This window comes from Monopterus albus, unplaced genomic scaffold, assembly GCF_001952655.1.
Source record: "Monopterus albus unplaced genomic scaffold, M_albus_1.0 scaffold75.1, whole genome shotgun sequence".
Taxonomy (NCBI): Eukaryota; Metazoa; Chordata; class Actinopteri; order Synbranchiformes; family Synbranchidae; genus Monopterus; species Monopterus albus.
The window spans coordinates 438,034-464,641 of NW_018127955.1; the positions used below are offsets into that span (position 1 = coordinate 438,034).

General features: G+C 39.9%; 1 protein-coding gene across 1 annotated transcript in view; it reads right to left on the reverse strand.

The window, feature by feature from the left end:
- Positions 1 to 10,473: 10,473 nt before the first annotated feature.
- The window catches only part of gnaz (guanine nucleotide binding protein (G protein), alpha z polypeptide), a 24,887-nt gene continuing 8,752 nt past the window's right edge, over positions 10,474 to 26,608 (reverse strand). The window contains exons 2-3 of the mRNA XM_020606045.1: positions 19,856 to 21,147; positions 10,474 to 12,972 (exon numbers count right to left, since the gene is read on the reverse strand). Coding sequence (XP_020461701.1) covers positions 12,628 to 12,972; positions 19,856 to 20,578 — 1,068 coding nt within the window. The 5' untranslated portion in view covers positions 20,579 to 21,147 and the 3' untranslated portion in view covers positions 10,474 to 12,627. The remainder of the gene's footprint in view (positions 12,973 to 19,855; positions 21,148 to 26,608) is intronic.

Below are 26,608 nucleotides of genomic sequence, written 5' to 3' on the forward strand. Positions count from 1 at the left end.
GACAAGTATGTTTTTCCAAAGCAGAGTCGGGTTCTTGAACCTGTATGGAAACAGAACTGTTCTCTGGTCTTTAAAAACCTGAGTTTTCTTTTTTTTAGTCAGCAATATTTCCACCAACAAAACTCATCACATACTGTATGACAGAAAGGTGATAGGGTACCTACCCTTCACTCATCCAAAAATAACCTGTAGGGAAGGATGGTTGGTTCCCAGTGTTTATACACAAAGATATTGAGCCAAAGTAAATTTAGCAGTGGACAGTCCCAAAATACATGCAACTGGGTTCCTTCTTGAATTTTGCATCTATCACAAATGTATAACTTTACTGTAATCGACCATTTTCAGTTTCTGCCACCTACAGAAAGAACTGTGTGACTGCTGCCGCAGCATGGCATGGGGCCTAAAGAAATGGTACTATCAGTAGCCACTAGGCGTCTCTACAGGACAGTTAAACTAATCTGCATTTATGAGCCAGGTGCCCAGCAGCTCATACAGATAAAGTAAAAATATTATTCAATTTGTTTAAAAAAGTGTTTTATTCCTCACTTATTTTGCATTAAAAACAAACCTTACAGAGTTAAAACCCCTACATAGTCCACCCACACAGGTGGACTTTGTCACTTCTGTTGTCTGACCTCGTCTCAAGATTACGTGCACTTGACTCAGAATTTCCTTATTCTCCTGTTAGCTTTACGTTAGTCACATCACATACTTCCTGTACCGTGTGCACAGAGCCAGACTTCCTGATCACTTTATTCATTTTGTTGATGTCCCTGACTCTGATGTTGCTGCCCCAGGAGAAAGCAGCAAAGAAGATTTTACTGGCCACAACAGACTCATAGAAGACTTGCAAAGCTTGCTGCACACATTAATAAACCTGAGTCCTAAGTGCTACAGGTGTGGTTGGCCTGGTGGGCTGTAAGGGTGTCCTCCTCATTTGCGTACAGTGAACCCTGGCACTGGCAAAGAGAAACTAAAGTAATAGTAAAACTGGGAAATTCTTGTTTCAAACAAAAATTCAATACAAAGGAACTGCCACTTTATTTACATTTCCACTGGATTAATCAACAAAATGCTTTCATGATATGGGAGGGTCTGTCAGTATTTTTACAAAAAGTATTTGTGGAAATAAGGGTTTTATAGGTTGTATAGCTATTACTATAGACAGGCCAACTGTTCAACTGAACTGTACCGCATAAGACATAAATTTGCTGTAGCAAAAAGGTCCCTTTAGGATTAAACCCAGAAAACACCCACTGAGGCTTTAATCCAACCATTCAGTAGCTGCATATACAAAGAAACTGTGACATACCGCCATATAATTTGTCATATAATTTGCATTCGTTTATTGAAGGCTGTTGTATCGAACTGTGTTAAGTGTGCATATACTTTTACAACTCAGTGTACATGATGTGTTCATACCTGAGTTAATTTGCCTTATTCTTGGTAGCAATAACCTCACTGTTCCAGGCACAAAATCCAATTTGCACCAGCCTTCATACATCAATCTACCTTCAACATTTGGGTCATCTTTCACAAAGTGTTTCTGCTTTGACCCAGCAAATTGTTGCCTACTCTTTTAACTGTCATAATAATGCTAATATCCATGTCTTAAATTATAGAGCTCTGTCATAGCTGAAGCTCTGGGGAAAGAGCAGAGGAGAAACTAGAGGAGCACGCAGAGAAACTAAAAATACTTGTTGATGCACTTGCATGATGGAAGATTGTTATTATAATTTAGATGACAAAGGCAAAACTGTATGTTTAAAGTTTATGAGTGGATTTGAAAAAAGTTACACTTACAATTAGTTTTTTACATGTCCTCAATAATGAGGAAAAAACATTAAGCCACTGCATTATTCTAATGAAATGCAACAGTGTGGACGGGGTAGTGAGCTGAGGGACTTATGAAACTGGTTTAGTTACAAATGGCTTGTTGAAATCTCTAAATAGGGGCAATCAGTATTCTCTTGAACAAAAATCAATCACTGGAACGAAGCCACTGTTCTGTGGGAATTAAGGATTGGTCATGTCTGTTGATTTCAGTCCTAATCTTAGTGATACTATAAACAAACACTGCTGATTAGTGCAAGGACACTGATCTCTAGCAGGGGTCCAGTCCCCATACATAGCACACTACCTAAATGGGTGAGAAAATATTATAGTTGTCTTGGGCAAACAGAGCCCTGTCTGAGTGTCCTGTGGTCAACACAGACACCGCTGTGTCTTATGACTGTCTACCACATATCTGCACAATTCAGGACTGAATCAGGGAAACCACGGGCCTGACCTAAAAAAACAGACTGGTGGACAGTATTTATCTTTCGACTTTACCTGCACACCACATTCATATAATAAATTATATAAAACTACTGTCTAAAGTAGGTTGTGATAAAATATATGAAATCTTAGAGGTTCCTGTGCCTTCCATGATGAAATAAAAGACTGAGGATTTTCTCATTTTCTGATAAATCTCTTTCACATAAAGAAGCTTGTATTTAACATTTATCAAATAAAGAAAGCTCACTTTCACTGTAGCAAATGCTTATCAATTGACTGACTAAACTATTGGCTATCAGATGATTGTTGAACCGTCAGGGGGCAGAGTTCACTTGGCCAGGAATTGTACCCACAGCATAATCTCTGGGCATGCTTCCATATTCTGTAACAGAAGGGCATTGTAAACACATGTCATGACAAAGACTGGGGTGCTTTCACCCAGGGAACTGTTGATGTCATGCAGGGCAGGAGACATGGATGAAGGGAGCACTTCAGGGTGATCCAGCTGGAGGTTCCCCAGCAGTCATTAGAGGGGCATCTCCCCTGTATGTGAAATCCACAGTGCCTCCTCCCTGTGATCACAACGGGGTTCACATGAGAACTGGGACTTGGCAGACTTCAGTGGGAGCTTCTTCAACGGCGAGGGGAACAGAAAAATGAGGTTCCCAAACCTGGAGGCCGGTCCTCTTTGGTGCGGTGCAGCGCCACTGCAGCGATTCATGCCCAGTGAGAGAAATGTGGATTGAAACTATACTTGAATATTCCTTATTTCATAAAACAGGTATAAGTAATATTGCTAATTGCTGCATGGCACATTGTTGGAACCAAGTCATCATTAGTGATGTTAGTTCCACTTGTGCTTCTCCTGCTACGACAGCTCAAAATCTCTGCTGTGATAAAGACTGATGAATCTGATTGGTCTGTACACAAAGCTGCTCTCTGATGTTAGCAAGGCTATCAAGATTTGGCTTGTAAAGTTTATCATATAAAAAATGTAAATAGAGATGTAAAAGGAAGAAAAAAGACAAATGAACATCAAAACTCTAATTCAATTATAAAGAAACCTCTTCGTTGTCAGTACAGTATGTAGAACACCTTGTGTAAAAACCCATTTGTCATGAGGAACATTCATTTCATGTTTTTGATATTATTATTTCCATAAAATTCAACTTGGCTCTTTTCTGTATATCTTAAGACAGGGACCACTGTGTGCAACAGAGAAAAAGCATCTTATGAGATACTTAAAATGTTATTACTATAGGTTTCTGATTAGGGTTCATGTAAGTATCGCAGTCCATTAGTATGAGAGGTGTCAGAGCGACAAGAAGCTGGGAAAGATCGTAGAGCCAGAGATGGGACTGTGTTACAAATTAAATCTCTACCAAAAGTTAGGGTTGTCTTTCCTGGTCGATTTGTTCAGCACAGAAGAAGAAATGTTTTAGTTTTAAAAAACTATACAAGAAGCTTTTGAGGATATGTTACCACAAGGTGGCACAATAGTACAGCTCTGCAAGAATCATATATCACTGTGATGTGAGGGTGAAGACGCAGACATGACAAAAGTGTTTTAAAAAGTGTCTAAATATTGCTTCATTCCATGCTGTTTAAATATGCCTTATATGGCACTGTATAATACTGAGCAAGAAAGAGAGCCATTTAAGGAGCGTGTATGCTAGCTGTGCTACTGTAATTTGTCTGCTAATTAATAGTCCCATTGTCTCAAAGTGTCCTTTAATGTTTTAGTCCAACTGAAAGTAGCTACAGTGTTTTCACTTGCTTCTGCTTCCTTGCAACGAGACAAACCATTTCAGTGGAAGCAAATTAAAAATGTCGCCCAACATCTTCTGCAAAGCTACTAAAGAGAGTCAACTGTCAGGTGGCCAAAAAAAGAGGGCAACTGTGACTATGATGCTAATGCTATCAGTCAGAGAAACCCTTTCTTGTAGCAAAAGAACTTCCTTCTTTCAAGAAATAATTGGACAGTTGTGCCTGTGAATGAGTGACTAACAAACAGAATGAAGCCTGAAGCGCAACCTATAATTAACATATGTGGATGAGTTCCTGAAATGTGAGAGTTGAAAGCAACATTTCAATAAAAAAAATACTGAATTGATAATATAAACTGACTGGATTCTGTTATTTTGTGCATAAAATGATTTATGACCTAAGTGTAACCTACAGGGGGAGGTGGAGAATTGCTCAAGGTGGTGCCAGTTAAAGTGCTTAACAGCAGTGGTTGTATAAAAGGAGGTTTACAGGGAGGGAAAAAGCGAATGGGTCACGGTCCCCCCTTGACAAAATACTCCAGCTTCTTCTGACTCTGAATGTGTTTTTAGACAACAAATGGATGAGCATAAATAGTGATGTTTCACAAGATGTGAGTACAAAAGTAAAGTACCTCAGAACTGCAGTTAAAGTATGTTTGATTATTTACTAGTCTCTACATTTGCTACATCTTTTGGATTATTTGTTTAAAATATTGCAGATTAAGGGCTGCACTGAGGCCGGAGTGGAAGTACAAACAACTGCGGTGTAATAAATTCATTACTATTTTTTTAGACATAGCTAGATTAGCTCTTCTTAGATTTTGCCTCAGCATATTTCCAGGAAAATTTTGAATTGGACTGAATTTCTGATAAAAAAACAACAACTCTGTTTTATAAACAAAACATTTGTGTATTTTATGCAATTTCCATTCTGACACATAGTAACTCAAACACTCTAGACTGTAAGAACAAAATGTTAAAGGTTTTATTTTGAAATGGAAAATCATGTCTGAAAAAAGGAAACATCAGATGTTTCAGCTCTACCATATACACTACTCCTGTAAAAAATTTAATAAAATGCATGGGAAGCAACAAGAAAAAAAAAGGTTTCAGTGTTTTGAGTAGGAGTCAGTAATAAATGAATGTTTTATTATTATGAGAAGAGGATAAATCAAGGTTAAAACTATCAAAATGGGCAGGTTAGATTATGTTTGTGATAAAGCATTAGAGGCACTTTTGGACTGGTGTAATAAAGTACTGCAGAAGGGCAGGCTGCCCAGAATTTGGAAGCCATTAAACCTATTAATTAAAGGTGGATGGCTCCTCTGAAACTGTATCTTTGTGATCTTTGCGAAGTAATGGAACATATGACAATGAAAGGACTTAAAATGAATCATGTCTTTAAGTGAAAGGTCTCCATTTGGAAATGGCTGCAGCTTTGTTCTTGATGAAAATTAGAATTTAATATACAAGGCTTAGTTATTTATCAGAAAGAAGTGATTTGGAGTTATGGGGAGTTTTGTTCTGGACACCCTGTTCAGGGGAGAGCATGAAGAATGTTCTCATCTTGTGTTTGTAGTGTTAGTGTGACATATACATTAGAAGGCAGTCCAGAAATCATCAGCACTGTTGTAACCAGAGAATTATAGAGTGCCTCGCTCCTGTTAAACCAGTCACTGACATGTTGTAAATGCTGCAGTGGAGAAACTCTCTTTTTCCTTAAGTGATGAACATGCAACAGCCATTCAACAGGCTTATCCTTTAAAATGGAAGCCAATTGGAGAGGAGTCCAGTGGTGCAAGAGCTTGTTTACTTAAGTAAAAGTAGCAATAACTCAGTGTAAAAAAACAACAACTTGGTTACAAGTAAAAGTCCTGCATTCAAAATGTCAGTTAAGTTCAAAAGTATTAGCATAAAAATGTACTTCAAGTGCCAAAAATAAAAGTGCTCGGTAACAGTTTACACTATTATATACCATATTATTGGATTTTATTGATGCATTATTGTGTGCATCATATTTACTGCTGCTGCTGGTAATGGCGGAGCTAATGTACCACCTTATATGTTTATAGTTTGAAGTACTTTACATACTGCTGGGTAATATAATCATAAAGTCTTATGATTATAATGTGTTCTGTTTTCTTATTTTATTTCATTCAAAAATGTAACGTGTAACTAAAGTTATCAAATAAATGTAGTAAGTAAAAAGTACAACATTTTTCTCTGAAATGTAGTAAAGTCAAAGTATGGAATAGCAGAAAATGAAAATACTCAACTAAAGTACAAGTACTGTACCTCTAAATTGTACTTAAGAACAATACTTGAGTAAACGTCCTTGGTTACTTTCCACCTCTGGAAGAGGTCTTGGTATCACAAGGCCAAAGAAACGATTTTATGCACATGCACATTGATATAAAGATGGTTTTGTAGAGGACAATAGCAAATCAGGGCAGTCAGTGCTCGGGGAACAGTGACACAGCAGTTCAGCAGATCATAGCACAGAGCCTCACAGTCTGCCAGTAAGAGAAACACAGTATGTGTTTGTGTATACTAGGCAGTACAGCAAATGATATAGGTGGAGTGCCTAACGTCAGTATATTTCTGCTCACCCTAATAATACCTACAAGCCATTCTGCCAACATTCAAACACCTAAAACGAGACACAGTCATTTCTGCAGACTAGACACAAATTATCCCAATTAGGGAAAGTTAGCATTTGGGAAATGTGAACAGATGACACATTGTTCCTTCACAGTTCTAAAACCTGGATAAGTATTACAATTCAATATAGTGCAAGCTGTTCATAACATCACTGTGCCAAGACGGGGGCTTTTTACAGCCTTTGCTGAACAAAACACTAGACCGGTCTAAGAGCAGAGGCATAATGAGGCATAATGAGAAAGAAACATGTTATATCCTGTGGACAATGGGCACTTTTTGTTTCTATAGCAATCATTACAGGGAAGAAAACAGAAAATAACAACAAATCTCACAAATCTTACACCTTGAACTAGCTGCAAACTACAGGTCACTGTCCTGAACCCATTGCCTCACCAAGCTGGTCACTGAAACTATAAGCACACTATAAGGAAGACTCATTGAAATGAAGATCTCATTTTCAAGTGACACCTTTGAACAAGAGACATTCAGACATCCAGTCACAAGGGGAACAAATGAATAGGAATTATTTTAGTATGAAATAAGAGACTCATATTCCCTTTGTCGGTCAGTTTAACAGTTCATATTCCTGCCTAGTCTAGTCCCTAATGCATGAGACTGGCATTGCAGGCTGGGAGGCCTACTTGTGCTACCAATGTGTTGGGTGATTATAACTCATTGTCTAAATCATTTTATTTGGGTCTATTTATAATGTCTAATATATTAGTGAATCCTCACATGTCTGATTGTTGCTCGTGTCTGTATCCCAGGAAATGTGACCCATAGGTTAACATGAGGCTTAAATGCTTACATCAGGGACAGGGGCATTTTGGATAGGACCTCTTGACTTGCTGTCCCTTAAGACTGCTTTGTAACTAACAATGGAGCCACAGAGTCTATGTTCTAAGCTGCCTGAAATGGGAACATTCATTTAGGTTAAGATGAAAAATTCATCCTTTCACAGTGGTTGGGGATGTTGATTTATGCAGCTGTTGTCTGATTTTTCTGTACTGATGGGGCTCAACGTGTACCATGTGTCGGTCTGGTTTACTCTCGAAAGTGAACTGGTAGCAAAAAAATGCAACCATGATATTTTGTGACGCTATTCAGCGATGGATATGGGTCATTGGCTTCAACTCAAGATTTGAGTCTGAATACAAAATATGCAAATCTGTGTGCCTGCTTCCTACTGGTTTCATTTTCTAAAATTACTCAACACACCAGCACAAGCATACATTTTCAAACATTTTTAAAGAACACTGGTTGTGGGGATTCCACTGAAGTGAATGGATTTTAACCTAAAATGTATAAATGCTACTGTGACCAAGCCGTAGCTCAGACTTGTTTTTATGATTCAGCCTGCTGCACATTTTGTACTCTTTGCTCCGGCAGAGGAATGTTGGCATGTGTCGTTATCTGACAATGAAAAGCACAGTGATTTAGATTACGATAATTAAACATTCTGCAGTATTTCATTTCTTAATCATGTGGCTGCATTAAAGTCCAGTGTCTGGATCAAACATGCTCCATGTCAGGTTGGGTCAAGAGAAGGTTTTGTGAGGAGACCAGTCACTGTAATGGCTTACCAGTCAGATGTCAGGGAGGGGTTGCTGATATCAGTCAGGAAGCTGAGCAGATCAGTAGCAATGGACCAGGAAGGGAGAGCGGAATGAGTTCAAGAGGGCAGAAGTTAAGTCTGCTCATGGGAATTTTTTTAGGACTTCATTTACAACAGCTCGAGGGAGACATTAAGCTCATGTTAGAGGGGTCAGCGGTGGAGACGATGACCAGAGTAGCATGTAGGATGAACCTCAGGCGTCATCCCTCGTTCTATGAAGTGAACAGAAGGAGGAGGAGAGGAGGGTCAGCAGCAGAGGACTAGATTTAAAGTGGTCAGTAGCAGATTTTTCAGAAGATAGAAGCAACAAACGTAGGAGATGAGACACTAAATTTTCCAAGAAAGCCAGACTTGTGGGATTTTCTCTTAGCTGACTGAAGGCTTTGATTCACAAGAATGTAGGTGGGAGCACACAGACAAACTTAGAGGAGAGGGGAGAAGGTGCTGTGGAACATGGAAAGGGTCCAGAGAGACTAATGAGGAGGTGCTTTCTTCTCTTTTTTTCTCCATTTTTTTCTTTTAGAAAAATGTCTCAATGATTCAGGAGGCCTGGAAAATAAACAGTGCCCTGGAACATGCCAGGAATTATAGATATTTATTGTTTCAGAAGTGTCATCATACGCCAAGAATTTCTATTTGTGACTATGGTTGTCTCTGAACTACTTATATTTTTAGAATTGCCTTCAGTCTCTTCTCCTTATTAGATATTGGCTCACTCAGTACTAATGACAAATCTGAGTTCAGCTTAAATCTTACTTCTATGGTCAAAACTCTTCTGAAGTTTCCAAGGGCTGAAAGTAAAAACAGAACTGTGTCTCATCAGATTTCCTTCTCTGTGTGTGTACAGTATGGATTATCTGGTGTGTTCTGTGCATCTATGTCAAATACAAACTGCATGTCCATGCCTTCCCCAGTTTCCTGTGATCCCGGTCGTACACATTTAAACACTAACATGTACAATGTGCTGGACCTGGAATTCTGCTGCTTTTCATTGTAAGGCTCCTTTCTGCGTAATACTGTTTTCCATATGTTTTTATAATACATTTGAGGTATTTGACTTGACGTGACAGATGGTTGTTGTTTTAATTTGTTCTCCACACCCATTCCTCTTGAATTTCTATTTTGCCAAGCTACAATTGGGAGTTTAACTGTATGGGAGATGTAGCATTAGCCAAATGAGCTAGATTATTTGTTTGGACTGTAATAGCGAAGATAAACTCTCTTCTGCTCTGTTCATATTATAGGTGGAAGTGGCCCAAATCCATCTTTCCCCTCAAGATGACTCAGATCAGATGTTTTTTATGGTAGTGAAAACCAAACTGGATTTTTCTGGGTGACTTGCATATGTGGTCCTAGATCTGATTCATATCCAATCTCTGACTATGTGAGCACAGTAAGACTGGAAATTATGTTGTTTTGTTTTTTAACATCTAAGGCCTTTGTGTGTGCACATCATCATCAGTGTCAACACCCCATGGACTGTAACCAGAGTCAGGGGAGAGATGAGAATATTTGGGAGCAGCTTTCTGCCCATAACTTGACCATCACACATATTATGTTGTTGCTGCTTTGTGCACGGCTCACACATCAGTTACTGTACATCTGCATGAACATGGCAGTTTAGGACCTCAGTTGTGTTCACACCAGAGCTGGATACATGTCACTTACAAACATTAATGTTTAGAAGTTCAGATCTGACAGAATACTGGAATTGGGCATTAAGGCTTGTAATGTGAACATGTTAATTCTTAACTATTTCTTTTAGGCTGACATTAAGTTACATCTCTGGGAATGTTTCCCAGGTAGTGAATTCTGTTACGCTGCTTATGACAAAACAGCCCTAAGGATTGAACTTAATATTAGTTCCTCATTCATTTGAATGAATAGAGATCATTTATATACCGTCTGTGATTTTTAGCAGCTGTTACTCAGTCATTTCTTATTGTTGACATCAGCTCCTACCGCATGACAGTCACAAGGCTGGATTTTACTTAGCGTGTTCATCTCTCAAACAAATTCCCAGTGTTGCTTAAATCGCTTCACAAAAGAAAACGCCCATGACCTGAAGGTAAATTAGGCTAAAATGATATAAGATGATTCAGAAAATTATCAGCCACGCAGTACTTTAATGTTTTTTGTATGGTCCCCATTCGAACAGACTGAAATAAACATGAAAAATATTCATGGGCTCCACAGAGAGGTAACACGCTGCCCTGCTGGTTAGAAACCTCACCATGATATAGATGTTTAATAGGAGACTTTATATCAGTTCTTATCTAAACTTCTGAATGGCCCTTTATTTATGTTACTCTAAGTGTTGCATTCAATAAAATCCATTTTGTGTGAGATCTACTGTATCTCTAAATACTAATAACAGCAAAACACAGTTCATGTCCGGGGACTCTCACAGAGCTGTTAGCAGATTTGTAGGGTCAGCGCTGGTTTACATTGTATGCTGCCATGTATAACTTCATACTTTACTGTATGTGCAAATTGTTTTTGCCCCTTTGTATGGTGAGGAGGAACACTTTTTATGTCATGAATTTGGAAGCTCTGTCCCAGCTTGCAAATTATTTGACGCAGCCTAATTTTGAAAAAAGAAGAAGGTTCGTGACATGGACGGCCGGCAGCTGTCTACCATCCCATACACATTTAAAACACCTGACACAACCACCACCCAAAAACAAATTTACTGCACCATGAAAATTTGCATAAGTTCTTTTATTCATAGTTACTGTATTTTTTATATTTCCTTTTTAAATTGTTTTGTCTTTTGTTGAAGTGGACATCCCATAAAGTCAAGCCTGAAGCCCTTAGCTGAGTTGTTTGCACATGGCCATCTGAACTGAAAAAGGGGACGAGGACAAGCGGAGCGGGGGATCTCCCTCCTTCTCTCTCTCTCGCTCCCTCTTTATCTCACTTCTAGTATCCCAGCTCAACATTTATTTTCATTTGTTTCAACAAAGAGTGTACCTTACAGTATATTTACACATCATACTGACTGACTGTTTAACAATTTCCACTTAGATAATGCAAAGAAATTTGAACTGTCAAGGTTTGCTTCTTTGCTTTCTTATTTTTCTAGTCTTGTTCTGTTTTGATCCATATTGAGGTTTTCTTTGTCATCACTGTAATCATCATCATCATAACATCATAATTACCATTATTATATTGATAAAACTCTTCAATAGATTCCTCTCTGACAACTGTACAATCATACACAGTGTTTGACTTTTATATATATTTGGGAATATATTATTTAAGTGTTAAAAAAAAAGGAACATAATCCCCCCCCCCCAAAAAAAAATATCAGTATCCCAAAGTAATAAAATCATGCATTTTTAATGTTTTTGTCTTTAAAAACAAAACAAAAAGTTAACACAATGGATGGGATCTGGTTTTATTTACAAACTGATCTTGGCACAGTTTTTGTCGTCTCTCGCTGAAAACCGGAATGATCATAAAGAATACTTTTGATTCTAAGGAGCGTTAACACTCTCCTGGCATTACAAGTCAGGGACCTGCTATAAAAGGCAGGTTTGAGAGACAAATTTTTAATTAAAGCTCAAAAAAGATCAAATAAAGATGGGTTAAGAATAACACTAAAGAGTCGACCAGGGCAAAAGGAGAAATAGTGAGTAGAAAATGTATTTCACTTCAGCTTTAGAAAGTGGCAGTTTCCTCTTTTAGACAGAAACCCTGTGACATCATATCTAGTGACATTTGATTTTCCAGAAATACAGAATCTTTCTGTCTCACCAGGTGCACTCACTGTTTACCGTAATGAAATCCCAAAAGAAAAGATTGATTCTGTCAAAATTCTTCTTGTAAAGCAGCATTAATTGACTCAGGCAAATAAAATAAAAGAAACAAAAGTAACTGAAAACCACCGGTACAGACCTACGACTCAGTCTCACGTTTGGCAGCCAGGCAGGGGCAGCAGTCTGACATTTCCAGTGTTGCCTTGTCAAAGAAGTGACTGACTGTTGATCCAAAGATCTGGCGTGTGAGCAAACATAAGGTTGTGCGCGTGTGTGTCTCTGCATACTCATATTCAGTGCAAACACACTGGTGAAAATCCCATCAGCTTTGTTGAATCTACAGTATTGTCCGTCCCTGACCACATTACTGCTTCATTTCCTTTGCAGTTCTCTGTTGCACCTCTTCAACATGATTAACCATAAGGCAGACTGATATGCCTTTTGCTTATCCAGTCTGATGGCGAGCCAACAGCTGCCAAGCAGCCTGCTTAAACCCCACCCCACCCCCACCCACCTTCCACACACACCCACCCAGCGTCAGGTCCTAGCACAGCCCAATATACTTGAGATTGTTCTGGATGATCACGTCCGTGACAGCGTCAAAGACAAACTGGATGTTGCTGGTGTCAGTGGCACAGGTGAAGTGTGAATAGATCTCCTTGGTCTCCTTGTTGCGGTTGAGGTCCTCAAACTGCCGCTGCACATAGACGGCTGCCTCCTCATAGGTGTTCTGACCTTTGTACTCAGGGAAGCAAACTGTCAGAGGAATGCGTTTGATCTTCTCAGCTAGCAGGTCCTTCTTGTTGAGAAAGAGGATGAGCGACGTGTTGGTGAACCAGTTGTTGTTGCAAATGGAGTCAAACAGGCGCAAGCTCTCAGCCATACGGCTCTGTAAAAGAAAAGAAACAAAAGGGAAGGAAATCATTTCACGACTGAGAAAAATGTAATATTTTCTTCAAAGCAACGAGCCCGGTTTATCACCCTATCACACCTCATTCACACAAGCAGGATCATGCGATTTGGCAAAACCCAAGAGAGAAAATTAGACTATGCAAGGTCGCCACAAGGTTTGAGGATGAAAATGAAGCTGAGATAAGAGGAGGTCTAAAGTCATCCAGCACACATCCCAGACATCCACTCGATTGGTCAAAAGTACAGCTTCTCTGTTATGTCAATAGAGACTTGGACTCAGACGGATGACGACCTGCTTTTGAACCTCATTCTCTGCTGAAATGGCTGATTGCTTCTTTTACCAAGTCCTGAACAGTGAAATGATCAGCCAGAAGGTGTGTGGTAAGCTTATTATTTACAGAACCATCTCACCCTGTTGTGAAGAATAGCTGTAAATCTGCAGTAATTGTTTTTATATGAAAATTTCAGTGGCTCATGAGGAGACCACTGACAGACGGGCTGTTTACACTGAGGACAGACTTGTATAACCTTGTCGTAACAGACTCACTCAACCACTGGGACTTACAGAAGGATAATGTGAACAGCACTGATATATTCCACTTGGCGTCTGTCTCACTCAGTTTCATTATCAATTTAACTGCTTAAAATGTATTATATTATTTATGTTTTTCCCTCAGTGCTCCACAACTGGTATAATATTCTAATCTTCTTCAAGCTTTAACTAACTCTTACAAATGTTTACCACAGTGGGTGCTAATTTGTTTTTTTCTAAAATGAAATAAAAATGTTTAAAGTTTATTTCACAGCTCTTTAATTAAAGGTGTTGATTTCCATCACCTGCGATGGACTGGCGACCTGTCCAGGGTGTACCCCGCCTCTCGCCCGCAGCTGGCTGGGATTGGCTCCAGCCCCCCATGACCCATTTGGGACTAAGCGGTATAGAAAATGGATGGACTTTGACTAATTTAAAACATACATTTTCAAATAATATTTGAAAATGAGATGAATTTCCACATCCAAATTGCAGAATGGTAACATATGCAGACAAAGAAGTCTGTGTGTGCATGCGTGCACGTATGCATCTGTGTGCTTCCTTACAGTTTGTGCTCATGTGATGTTGAAAGTACAAGCAAAAGGAAAGAAAAATAAAGTTGATCTGTTCGTGGCAGCTGCTGGCATGTGGCAGCTGGCTAGTAGCTTGTGACTGGGAGGCCTTTAGATAGAAGACTGCTGTTTGAAGGGTTACAGAAACAAAAAGATGCTCTGAGCAAATCACAAGGTCTGCACAGAATGAATCGCAGCGCAGATACAAAGCAAACCCTGATTATTCAGTGGTGTAAGTGGACTATTTGTGGATAATAATGAAAAGTTATGAGAAACTAAAGTTGCATCTAACCCTTAGATACAGCCCAATAATCAGTTTTACTCTGACTAATCTGGTTTTACAGGTGTACATTACCATACTGGATTAATTATTTCCATAAAAAACTGCCTCTTTTCAGTTTGCTTAGGTAGGTGTCCAACAGGGGTTAAGGCTGATCCCTAAACATCATGTCAGGCTGGTTGACCTCTTTTCAAAGTGCTAAGAGCTGCTAAGAGAAAAAGGCAGCACACAGCCAGCTGAGCTCAGGGACTCTCCATTCACTTCACCTGGACACTACAGCACTCGTACAGTACAAGTTTCTTAATGGGGTGCAGGAGGAGGGACACAGTGGCCCCCAGGAGCAGTAAATCATGCAGACCCCCTGCCTGTGCTTCAAACACCTACTATACACACTGCTTACCCCCTCACCTCCTCCTGTTAAAGTACTCTAGAGGTGCAGGCTTTAAGAAAGGTTAAAGTATTAATCATTGCTTTGTTTCCCCTAAATACAAATCACTTAAGTTCACAGCTACCGCTTCGTAATTCATTAAGGTTGATTTTAAATGTCATCGCCTTACAAAAAGGGGCACATTGCACTTACCTACCAAACTGACTTTTTTCCTCGCCATGTTTTTTTTCTGCTGTACCTGAGAATTACATTATTCAGGCTGCCCCCTTTGTTTGTCCTCTCTGTTTAATTACTAACGTCTCTGTTACTGTGGGCGGCAGCACTGCTGGGTTTAGTCGTGAAGCAAATAAATAAACATTACAGCTGTTTTAATATTCTTGTGCTACATTCTCACTGAAGACACATTTCCGACCATAAACTAACCACATTTAAATAACAGTTTTGTATATTTGTGTGTTTATGTTGAGGATAATGTCCAGCTCAAGGTAAAATGATGTGATGGACAAAACGAGACTGTAGTGACTCGTGGGAGGGGTAACTGTATTATCTGAACTGTGCCACACTAAACCTTCAAACAGGAGATACTTGTTGAGTATTTCAGTAACATTTATGATAAACTGAGCCTGAATCATAATAGTAATAAGCAACAATAATAATATCCTACATGGCTACAATCATTTATAAATGGAATAGAGTATATAGGGATGCAGTGAAATATCTGTGAGCATGCACAGTATAGTCTGATAAGGAAAATATTATCATAAAAGCTTTACAGTTTTTCACTTGCTATGTCTTTGAATGGGCTTATTCTCCTTCCTGGAAAGCAAAACACCATTATGTCATATGAGGCACTTCAATTACATGATCATAATTCCTTTGATAGCCCATTATCCGGTTAAGATGCTGTGGCTGAGTGAGGGAGAATATTCCTGAATATTCTCAGGCACCCGGTCGGACGTCAGTGAGAGACTGAATCGTCACTGATACTGTCATTTTACATTAGATCAGTGCACGTTATCTTAGGTATGAAAAGAAAGCCACATTTAACTAACTTTGGGCACAAAACATATGAAAGGCCAGTAATTAATCTCAAGTCGTCTTTTATGTGACAGGTAATAAATACATGTTTCAAAGATTAATAAAATAATAACTGAAACACTAGAATTAGGGCTGTCAGTGCATTCAGTGTCTGCCTTGATGTTTGGCTAACACAAGCTCAAACAACCTCATATCTCCGCTTTTCACTTTCACCTCACATACACAAAATTCACTGCAGTTGCTCAGCCTCAGCTATTGCATATAAACCTGTACTACACATTCATCACCACATTTAGCACCCACAAACGCACACCCAGCCACACAATAGATACATGCATACATACACCTCATATCTGTTCTCCCCAGCTCTTCTGTTTGTTGTACAACCCCCCTTCTCATCCTCCCTTCCTTCCCTAGTCACAGCTCACTGTCAACAGCACAGGATTAGGGAGCATTTGACTGGCCTGTTGCTAAGCAACAGTAACCACGGAAACCGATTCATTATGAAGACAGGGATGGGACAAGGAAAATGCATCGGGGAATGGGTTGATGGCTAAATGTTGTACTGTAATTATTACGGTGTATATTTTGTCTTGTGTGAGCTGGTGTGTTGAAACTGAACCGGTGTCAGTGAAGTTTGTTTTCTGCTTGTGTGACATTGTCGAAAGCTTTGAAGGTTAAGATGACTTCGATAATCACTGGAGACAACATGCTGTCAGTGTAAAAAAGACATTTCTTCCTCTAATGAGGACCTTGAAAGCAAGGAAAGGGTTTCGTATGTGTCTAGAGACCGTGTTTTTGTTTTGGAGCCATTTTATACACATGCACACACAAACTGCTCTCGGTCTCAAAATTCCCAATGACACTTGTCACAACGACCGACTGAATTTGAATTTCTATAATCAGCCCTGTTGTCTTGTTTTCCATTAGATAAGACAGTTCCTCAGGCCTCTATTCAAACATGCTCATCAACAAAGCATTGTGCTACTATGGTTCAGAGCGGTTAGTTGCAGCTTAGACTAAGCGTTAGATGAGTCAGAGTTGTACTTGAAGTGAAACTGACAAGTCACCTCTGGCCCAGAAGGTTAAATCAGTGCTGTACTAAAGGCTTGCTTCACTGCAAAGTAATATTTCACATCAATACACTGTGCTTATTGACTCAGTTGTGATTAGTAGAGAAGGTCATACAGTAGATATGCTTTACTGTCACTGGAAAGGCCTCTTAACCAGGCGTCAGTGTTTGTATTGAGTCAGAACAAATATTTTTGTAGCTTGAGCGAAATTGCCTGCCTTCCTAAGGCTGTTAAAACTAATTAAAACAACTTTCCCCTGTTTGAAGTTACAACACATTGATAACATGTGAAAGAGCCGGTTATTAGTAATCAATCAGTAAATATGTTGTACTTGGAGCAAGCAGTCTGACATGGTTTTGCTCTATTTTATCCTTTTGACACTGTCATAATGCAGGTCACTGTAACTTATCAAAATTCCTCCTGATTCATTTTAGTATATTGGTTGGTTTATTTTAAGACAGCAATTTCTGCTTGTGTAGTCTTTTATTTCCTATGTTACTGTAGCTGTCTATATAATTCTTTCTCTGCACCTGAATCGGTGTCTGCTTAATGATCCCATCTTTTATCCTCACATTGTACTGGCCTTAACTCCAAAGAGGACCCAGCCTTAATCATAAGCCAGGACACCAGTTCAGGTTTCACTGATGTTGAATTAGCTGGTATGTCATGTCATTGCTGTAACTAGTACACAGATGTGAACATTTTCTCATATCACACATGTGTCAGGTAACAGATGTTCAGCAGTGTTGTGTCAGCTGACGGTGGTTATGGAAGCAGGCAAGTCCAAGATGAAGGAATACACTGCAGAGCCTTCTGTAGGGTTTTGAGGGAACAATAGTGGCATGGTGTACCTAAACTCAGTCCAGTCGGGGAACAGTGAATGTGACATTTAGACTTGCTGCTGCATTATGCTGATTGCCTGATGATCCTGTAGAATATGAGGGTGTGGCCCAGTGTCTTGTATGGACACCATATGTATGCTAGTGTGACTTCTCTTTTATCAATCCACATTGGTCAATAATGTACTATATATTTGCAGGTGTGCAGGTTTGCCCCTGAGCCACAGATTTGCTCGTGGCTGTCTTTCAGACCAAACCATCACTAAAGTCATTCATGCTATTCATCAGCTACATGCTCTCATCAATAAGTTTGACAAGTATATTAGCTGATGTGGCTCAGTGGTTTGTGCTGTCGCGTCTTGGCAAGATGATCAGGCAATGACAAATTGGTCAGGATGTACTCCACCCCAGATAATTACACGCTGGGATAAGCCCTAACCTCTCACCCTGAAAAGATTAAGTAGTTTATAAAATGCATGGATTTTTGTTTTTTTCACCCTCACATAAAACAGTAGCAGGATAGCAGTACCCCAGCACTACATTAATGGCACTACTTCTAACACAAAACTTTCACATCGACCAAATGAAGGGAGCTTACTGATGTGTTCAAAGAGATGTTTTGCATAGCCTCATGTTTCAACCACTTAAAACAATAAAGACAGTCAATGATTCAACCATAAAAATGTCAGTATTAGCAGAAATGCACCAAAGACTAAAATGTGTAACTTGTGTTTCTTTGGATAGCTGCTCCAATTTCAGGATGTCTTCTTTGTGCTGCATTTGATCCCCTGCTTTCTTCTGCCTCTCCTATCTTGGAATAATAAAAGTCGTTTTTTCTGGCACCTGTGAACTCCCTTTGCTGCACAGTGCCTTCACAATCAGCTAATTCTCATAGGTACAGCCTCTCACTTTATTCTGTGAACTCAATTAACACCATACTGGATTTTTCTCCACAGACGTTATTTTTAACCTATAGAACTAATTGATTTCATGTTCCAGCCTGGCGCGGTGCACACCCTGTGTTATCCGGGTAACCCATGAAGTACCAAGCATGTTTGGCTACAGGGATGACAAAGTTTCCTAAACAAGGTACAGTATTTCTAGTCAGGACTATATAAAGACAAGGTGAATCATGAATACTCCATGGATAGTTCTGAGGTGAACCTCAAAAAAATGTTGTTATGCTTGTGAAGACAGAGAAAACAGCTGACCCCTCATAGTTGTCCTAGTCAAAAAAGGTAAAATATCATCTGTTGTTGACTTTCATTTATCAAAAAGGCTATAACTACCCAACCGTTTCAAAACACTGGGATAAAAAGATGGATATGCTATGGATAGGAAATTGTTCAGATTCCACTACCATGAAGAGGAGATAACAAACACTGGCCACTCTCTTCATTCAGTTAAAATGGCTTTGTTTGTTATTACTTTAAGGCAGAGCGAGTGCATTTCTTCCATCCCAATCCACTCATGCCCCAAGTCAAAGAACTTTTTAAGGACCATAAAATTTAGATAAGGGTTCCCAAATTATTTATTAAACAAAACTGAATGAACTGTAGAGGAATAACCGTTCAAAACCACGCTATGTGGGATGAGAATAAATGATTATAAGAAAGCATAGAGTGGTCCTGGATGTGCTGTGGGGCAGTTGGGACAAATACCTTTTGTAAATATGTTTTAAAATGTTAAAATGCCTGTTATAATGGGGAAAAGGTATTTCAAAAGTGTTAATAAAAATATGGTTGTTAGCTGCTCAGGTTATAATTGTTTTACAATACAATTACTGCAGTCATTGTTATAATTCAATGTTCAAAGACTTTTTTAAATGAATTATTGCCTTTGTAATTATCAAACAACACAGTTTACAAAAAATGATTTTGAAAGTTCCCCTAATAAACTGAACTGAAAAGGGTGCTATCTTAGAAAAAAAAAGTTGCTGTAAAGAAGAAACAGAACATAAATTCTCATGTGTGTAACCACACATGGGGATGTACACAGAGGAAGTGACAGCAGAAGAGGTTTGTGTTCTCTCTGTGTCTCAGAACTGTTAAACCATTTGACACCTACAGCTTTTTTGGTTGTGGTTTGATGAATACTGTGTGTGAAAATGTGGGGCCTTTAAAACTGATTTTTCTTACCGTCTGGTTGTCCTCATAGAGTTTGAGGTCATAGCCGCTTAGCTCGACACAGAAAATGATTGCAGTCACGCCCTCAAAGCAGTGGATCCACTTCTTTCTCTCCGAACGCTGTCCGCCCACATCTACCATCTTGAAGGTCAGCTCCTTGAAGGTGAACTTGTTCTCTACAATGCCAGTGGTCATGTCACGGGATCTTAGGATGTCTTCTACAGTAGGGATGTACTCAGGTGCAGAGATACGGTCCAGGTCATTCAGGTAATAGGCAGTGTTGTCCTCTAAATGGTACTCATTGGATCGTTGAAAGCACTCCTGGACTCCTGAGTCGGACCAGAGTCGCTTCATGACCCCCAGCAGCTCTGGAGTGATCTCGCCTTTGCTCTCAGCTGGACCTGTGAGGGCAAAGAGCTGCACAGCATCATAGGCGCGATCAGGATTGTGAAAGTCAATCTTGAGGGTGGTGAGTGCACGGATGATGCGGGTGAGGGAGTCGATGGCATTGTACAGAATGAGGGGCTTGTACTCTTTGCATGCCTCCAGGTTGAAGCCGCCACTGTGGATGATTTTCATCTGTTTAACAATGGTGCTCTTGCCAGAGTTGCTAGTGCCCAGCAGCAGTAGCTTGATCTCACGCCGCTGCCGCTGACTCTCTGAGCGCAAGTGGCGGTCGATTCGCCGTGAGCGCCGCGCCGCTTCTTTCTCCTCCGAGCTCTGACGGCAACCCATGGTCCTCCACCACGTGGTGAGCACAAAGGAACTCGTGCTGCTGTTTGATGGGAAAACCAATTATAATGAAGCGGTGACTGAAAAGGAGCTTTTGGAAGAGTTGAGGAGGGTTTTTACTAAAGGAGCAGGCAAGACTTAAGAACAGAGCAGTTTAACACTAGACTAGAGAGTATTTCATGCTTTTTGTTCAGGGGAAGCCTGTGAGTCCTGGGTGGACAGAGCCCAGACTTGTGGGATGCCCACACAGTACCTGGCACTGAGGTTGAACTGCTGGCTCTAGTTAAGAGACCTGGGGTTCATAGCATGGGCTCCCCCTGAGGAAGAGCTCTGGAGGAGGGCTGGGGAGCGTTAAGGGAATGTCAGCAGAAAAAGTGGTTGGACTTGATGTGTGCAAATAGCAAACCCCCCTCACTCTCCCCCATGGTTCTTGTGGTGTGTTGCCCTTGTTTGACTTCTGGAACCATCCATCTCAGTTCAATATTTGGCCTGTTACGCTTGATCTTCCTGATAAAATGTCTTCTGCTTCTTCTGCGGTTTGATATCTTGCTGACAACTGAAGGCCCCCAAGTCTGCCAAGACATAAAACAGAGAAGAGTATGAATAACACATGTAGAACCATTTTTTCTTCTGTTCCATCTTTAACCTATATGTTAAAAGAATACTTTGAGATTTTTGGAAAACATGCTTACTCACATCCTCTTTGAGAGTGAGGAAAGCAGATTGATTCTTATGTTTCTGCATTTGGCATGGAGCTGAAGCCAAGGAGAGTTAGCTAAGCTTGTTATATAGACGGGAGTCTGGGCAAATGATTAGCCTGATTCTCTCTGTAATAAAAATGATATGTACCAACATGTCTGAAGGCCACAAATTAACTCTGATCTTATTTCTTTAAACCCTACAATAAAGAAACATATACATAAAAATAACAGTGTGTGGTCTCAGGGGTTTTAGAGATGTGTACAGTAAACCTGCTCACCTGCTGAATCTAGAAACCCTCCATATACCCAGAGATGCTCTGCAAGTGTTTTGTTGATAGATAAACCATTTTACACTTCTACTTATATACAGAAAATAAACAGAACATGATGAGTCAATTTATGAAGTTTAGAAGTGCTGATAGGTGTACTTTTTAATTCAGGAAAGCACCATGATAGCTATTTTGTCCCTGCTTTCAGTGCTTATGTTAATCTAGGCTAATTGCCTGCTGGCTCTAGCTCCACGCTTAACACACCGGCAAAGACAGTGATATCAATCTTTTTATTCCACTCCTTGAACAACAGCAAATAAGTGCATTTCCCAAACTGCTAAACTACTTAAACAGAAACTGAGGAACAAAAAGTATCAAATTGAGTATTTTACTTATCTTTAACTGATGGTAATTGAATCATTGCCAATGAAAACAGAAAGCATGCAGTCACATTTATACCGACCTGCACACTTCCCATTGAACCTTTGCCATGTTACCCCTGTTTGTAACAGTCCCACACTCCTTCTCTAGCCATCTACAGGCCTGTGTTACCATAGACTCTGAGTTTATACCACACCTACCCATTCACCACCACCATGCACACGCATGCTCACACAGTCAAGGTCAAACACATAAAAATAGGAAAACAAACTCCAATATTTGAGAACAGATTCAGAATAAACAGTATAAATGTGACCAGTAGAATCCTCTGCTAGTCACACTACAACCCAGCACCTCTGGCTGTCCTCCTTTTGCTCTGTAGTACTCTGAGAACTGTTTAGCAAAACAACATCAGGTGAAATGCTTGTTTACTGTCACAGTGGAAAATAACAGGCTCAAGCCAGCATGTGTTTTCTGTAATTCCCCTTCTCCTTGCCCAGACTGTGTTCTTGTACTTTAGATTCTACACTGTGATCAGAAAAATAATATTTCTGAAAATGTTTGGTTTCATTCGGCTCCTGTTTTGATATAATTGCTACTCAGAAGGCAGCACGTTTATGTTTATAAAAGACTGAAGTCTATTAAGTTTGGGGACTTGACTTCTAACGAACTGCTGTCTTATAGTATGTGATAAATTAAAACAAAAACACATTTGGAGCAGTGAATACCTGTGGGAGTCTGTGGTAAATGCACACTGAAATAGGCTGCAAGTTATTGGTTGAGAAACAAATGTGAGATCATACTGCGTCCTAGTTTTATTGGTGAAACTGTTCTCTGCAGCATTTCCCAGAGCTTGGTGAGCTTGGTTTGCTCTTCAAAAGAGTCAGAGGACAAGCGCAGCAGAACAAAGCCTACAAAGCATCACAACACAAAGTCGAGAGCACAGTTTCCTGGCTTCTACTCAAAATGGCAAAGCCAGTCAAACTGGTTAATGCACATTGCTGATTTTAAGAGCCTACAGAACACATTTAAGCTACGTGTGAAGTCTTCAGTTTGCTGTTTCAAAAATATGAAACGTTTGCATTTCAGCACTTTCTGAAGAAATACTGTTTTAAAGAAGTTGTGTGCCAGCAGTACAACATCAGCATATATTATTATCACTATGAATTCTTATTAATATGCTAATACACAGGGTGGAAAACAACGTAGTCTGTTGTTTACCCCCCACCCTAATTGCTGGAGCATAACACAGAGGGATGAAGTAACCAGAACTTGAACAATTTTAGCAAAAAATAAGCAAAAACCTTATAAAGAAAGTGCCTACAGGATGAAAACATGCTGCTTTGTAACAAATTACTCTTAATATAAAGTTGTAATAGATTTGAATCGAGAGGAGCCAGCTGAGGTGACTCGGGCATCTGTTTCGGATGCCTCCTGGGCGCCTTCCTAGGGAGGTGTTCCGGGCATGTCCCACCGGGAGGAGGCCCCGGGGAAGACCCAGGACACGCTGGAGGGACTATGTCTCTCGGCTGGCCTGGGAACGTGCCCCCGCCACCCGGTCCCGGATAAGCGGAGGAAAATGGATGGATGGTTAGATAGATTTGAATGCAAGCACCAACAAATGGATTCCTAACAATGTTACTGTACATAATCACTGACTTTATGAGCCAAACTAAAAACCATCTCTATGGATACCTGAAATGTCAAAATCCTTAGTCAATAAAGTTACATTTGTAGGCCTAACTCGTGTCTCTCCTCTTGTACTGTACGTCAAACCATTTTCCAAAAACAAGCATCATGAGGACACTCGTTTTCACACTGGTATAAAGAGCACACGTGTCACTTTAAGAGCAAGTGAGTGGAGGAAAAGCCATGGGCGAGATGCCAGCATCTCGGCATACGATAAGGACTGAGGTAATGTGATAGTCAAGATGAGACTGAGCCCGGTCACTCTCCTGCCTTCCTTCACTGCTTCTGCTACACTCACGGCCCATTGGCTCTGCCTCCATCACTCTCCCAGGTGCTTACCTCATATTATTAATTTACCATGCTGTAAATAATTACAATCATGCCCTTTATTAGAGAGTAGTATGTGTATTCCCAGTGCATTTGTGCTATATAACATTCTCAACTTTCCCACTGTATTGCTGAGTCCACAAAAATGCTATTAAAATTAGGGTCAATCACAGTAGATTGATTGGCGGTTTTAATTTACCAGACTGTGTCTTATTGCTGCTTAAAGTGCTTTAGATTTTGTGTTACTTATTTATCTACTTTATATTTCACTTGTATTTTTGTGACATTCATGTGGACGGCAAAGTAAGAATATCAAATAAACACTTTGACCTTTGACCTTGACCTTATTGCCATCAGATCTTGTGAATACGTTCACAAGCATAGACAATTAAACACATAAAGTAACGCCGTGCGTGTTTAAATGTTGTGAAATTTCACATCACTTAACATCTATGAAGATAAAGTGTTAAGTGTATAAATGATGTAATATGTCAGTTCATTCAAAAATGTAAGAGCGAAGGAGTCAAGACCAGAAAGGAGGCAAGTGCAGAGTTCAAAGGTGGTTAGTCATCTTTCTAAATAAAGGGTTCATAGTGATTTGACACTCAATCACTAGATTTAAGTTAAGTTTCTTTACACAAGTGAAACAGTGGCTTAACCAACAATAAAGATGTTACCACTGAGGAGCTTTGATTGACAAGATGGATTCACTTGTTATACCTACACAATGTACCCATAAAATCACATACACACTATTACACTTTTATGTCACTGTTAAAATTATTATACACAATATAGACACACAAATGACAGTGACACACCAGAGACACACAGAGTTCAGTATTTTTCAGTCACTTTTCCCCGTTCAAAGCTCCTTGGCCTGCTTTATGGTTTCCTGCTTTAGTTATGTGACTGCTTGCTGGTCCCCTGTTGAAGACAATATTAATTTACGACCATCTGGCAGGTGTTGCGGTGCAGTGGTTAGCACTGTCGCTTCACAGCAAGGATGTTCCGGGAACAAAGCTTGTGGCGAACCAGAGCCTCTCTGTATGGAGTTTGCATGCCTGCGTGGTTTCTTCCTGGGTACTCCTGCTTCCTTACACAGTCCAAAGACGTGCATCTTAGGTTAATTAGCAACTCGTATGTGTGAATGGTTGTCTGTCTCCATGAACATTCATTGTCCCATTTACCTGGTGATGTGTGCACTTGCTTTATGTTTCTGCAAACTGATGAGAGTTTACCAGTCAGTAGAGATTTCACTTCCTCTTTTCAAAAGTTGTGTTTTGATGGTTGTTTGAATACAGTTGTTATAAAGCTTCCTGAACACTTTAACTTTGTAAACATAAAGAAGAATTCCAGTCCCACCAGTAAACTATAATACAGCACTGTACAGTCACACGTAGAAAACAGCTCCCATGCTTTACAATCAGCTGCACTGTGCTTAGGCTTTATCGACCAAAAGCAGCTGTTTCAATGACTGGGAGGTTGCTTCCTGCCTCTAGCTTTCCCCTGGCTGCCTGACAAAAAAAGGTTACTGACACTTAGGGCTGTTCAGTGTCTATATACAGTGTCAGAATCTTACTGGAATCTAGCAGAGTGATTTTAATGGTCCAAAACCCCAGGAGAGAAACAATAGCTAATCCCCAGATGTGAACTAAGTCCTGTGATCACACCTTTGGGTTGTGTCTGATTTATATAAGTTCTGTGACGCCTGTCAAGCCCAGCCTTCTGTGATCATAGTGTTTGTGTTCAAGTTGTGAGTGTATGAAATACAAACGGTGTTTGCTATCACAGGCTAAGAGGTGCATAGCAATCCACAGATGACAATATGCTGAAGTAAAATAAGAAAATAAAGACAGGCTTGTGAGATTCCTGGGACATAAAGTTGCCCAGCTGAGCGGAGAAGGCCTCTAAGTGAGACAAGAGCTTTTTCTGGAAAGATGTTATTAATTCATATGATTGCACAGTGGCTGTGAATAAGCAAAGCATTAATGAGAAAGTCTGAGGTGATCAGTAGGCATGCTTTGCTCCACTACTGTTGAGGAAACAGCTGTTACTGCCGCCACAAGGTCACCCAGACTGTTTGGTGCAGAAAGAAGTCAGAAACAGTTGATGACTAAATTGAAAGGGGGAAAAGAAATACATGGAAAGCATTAACTCCCAAATGAAGGTATATATAACAGAAAATCTGGTAAATGGATGTTCGTCCTGACTAATCCTCTTTCACTTAGACATGGTTGTTGGCATATTTCCACACAGGGCAGTGATTCGAAATGTGCCAGGGAAAAAGGGGCTGAAGACCCTTAAAGAAACACATTTAATTAGTTCTTGTTTAAGCTGGTTTTGTATATTAAGCTATTTGTTCTTGGATGTTTGAACCTGCTTTTTAAAAGCCTAACCATGGACAGGGGTTGCAAATCTTAGCTATACATCCCATATGCACTGAATCAGTTACTGAGTGTGGCAGTGTTCAGCTGCATGTGTTCCTGTAAAATGAACAAATAAAATAAAAACTTACTGTTGATTTTCACCATAATAAAATCAAACAAAAAGATAAAAATGCACTTAAGTGGATTTGTGCTCATTTGGCTGTAGAACCCACAGGGGCGGTCAGGGTGACATTCACAGGTTTGTGCAGATCATTCGGAGCGGTGTTGATAGTACTA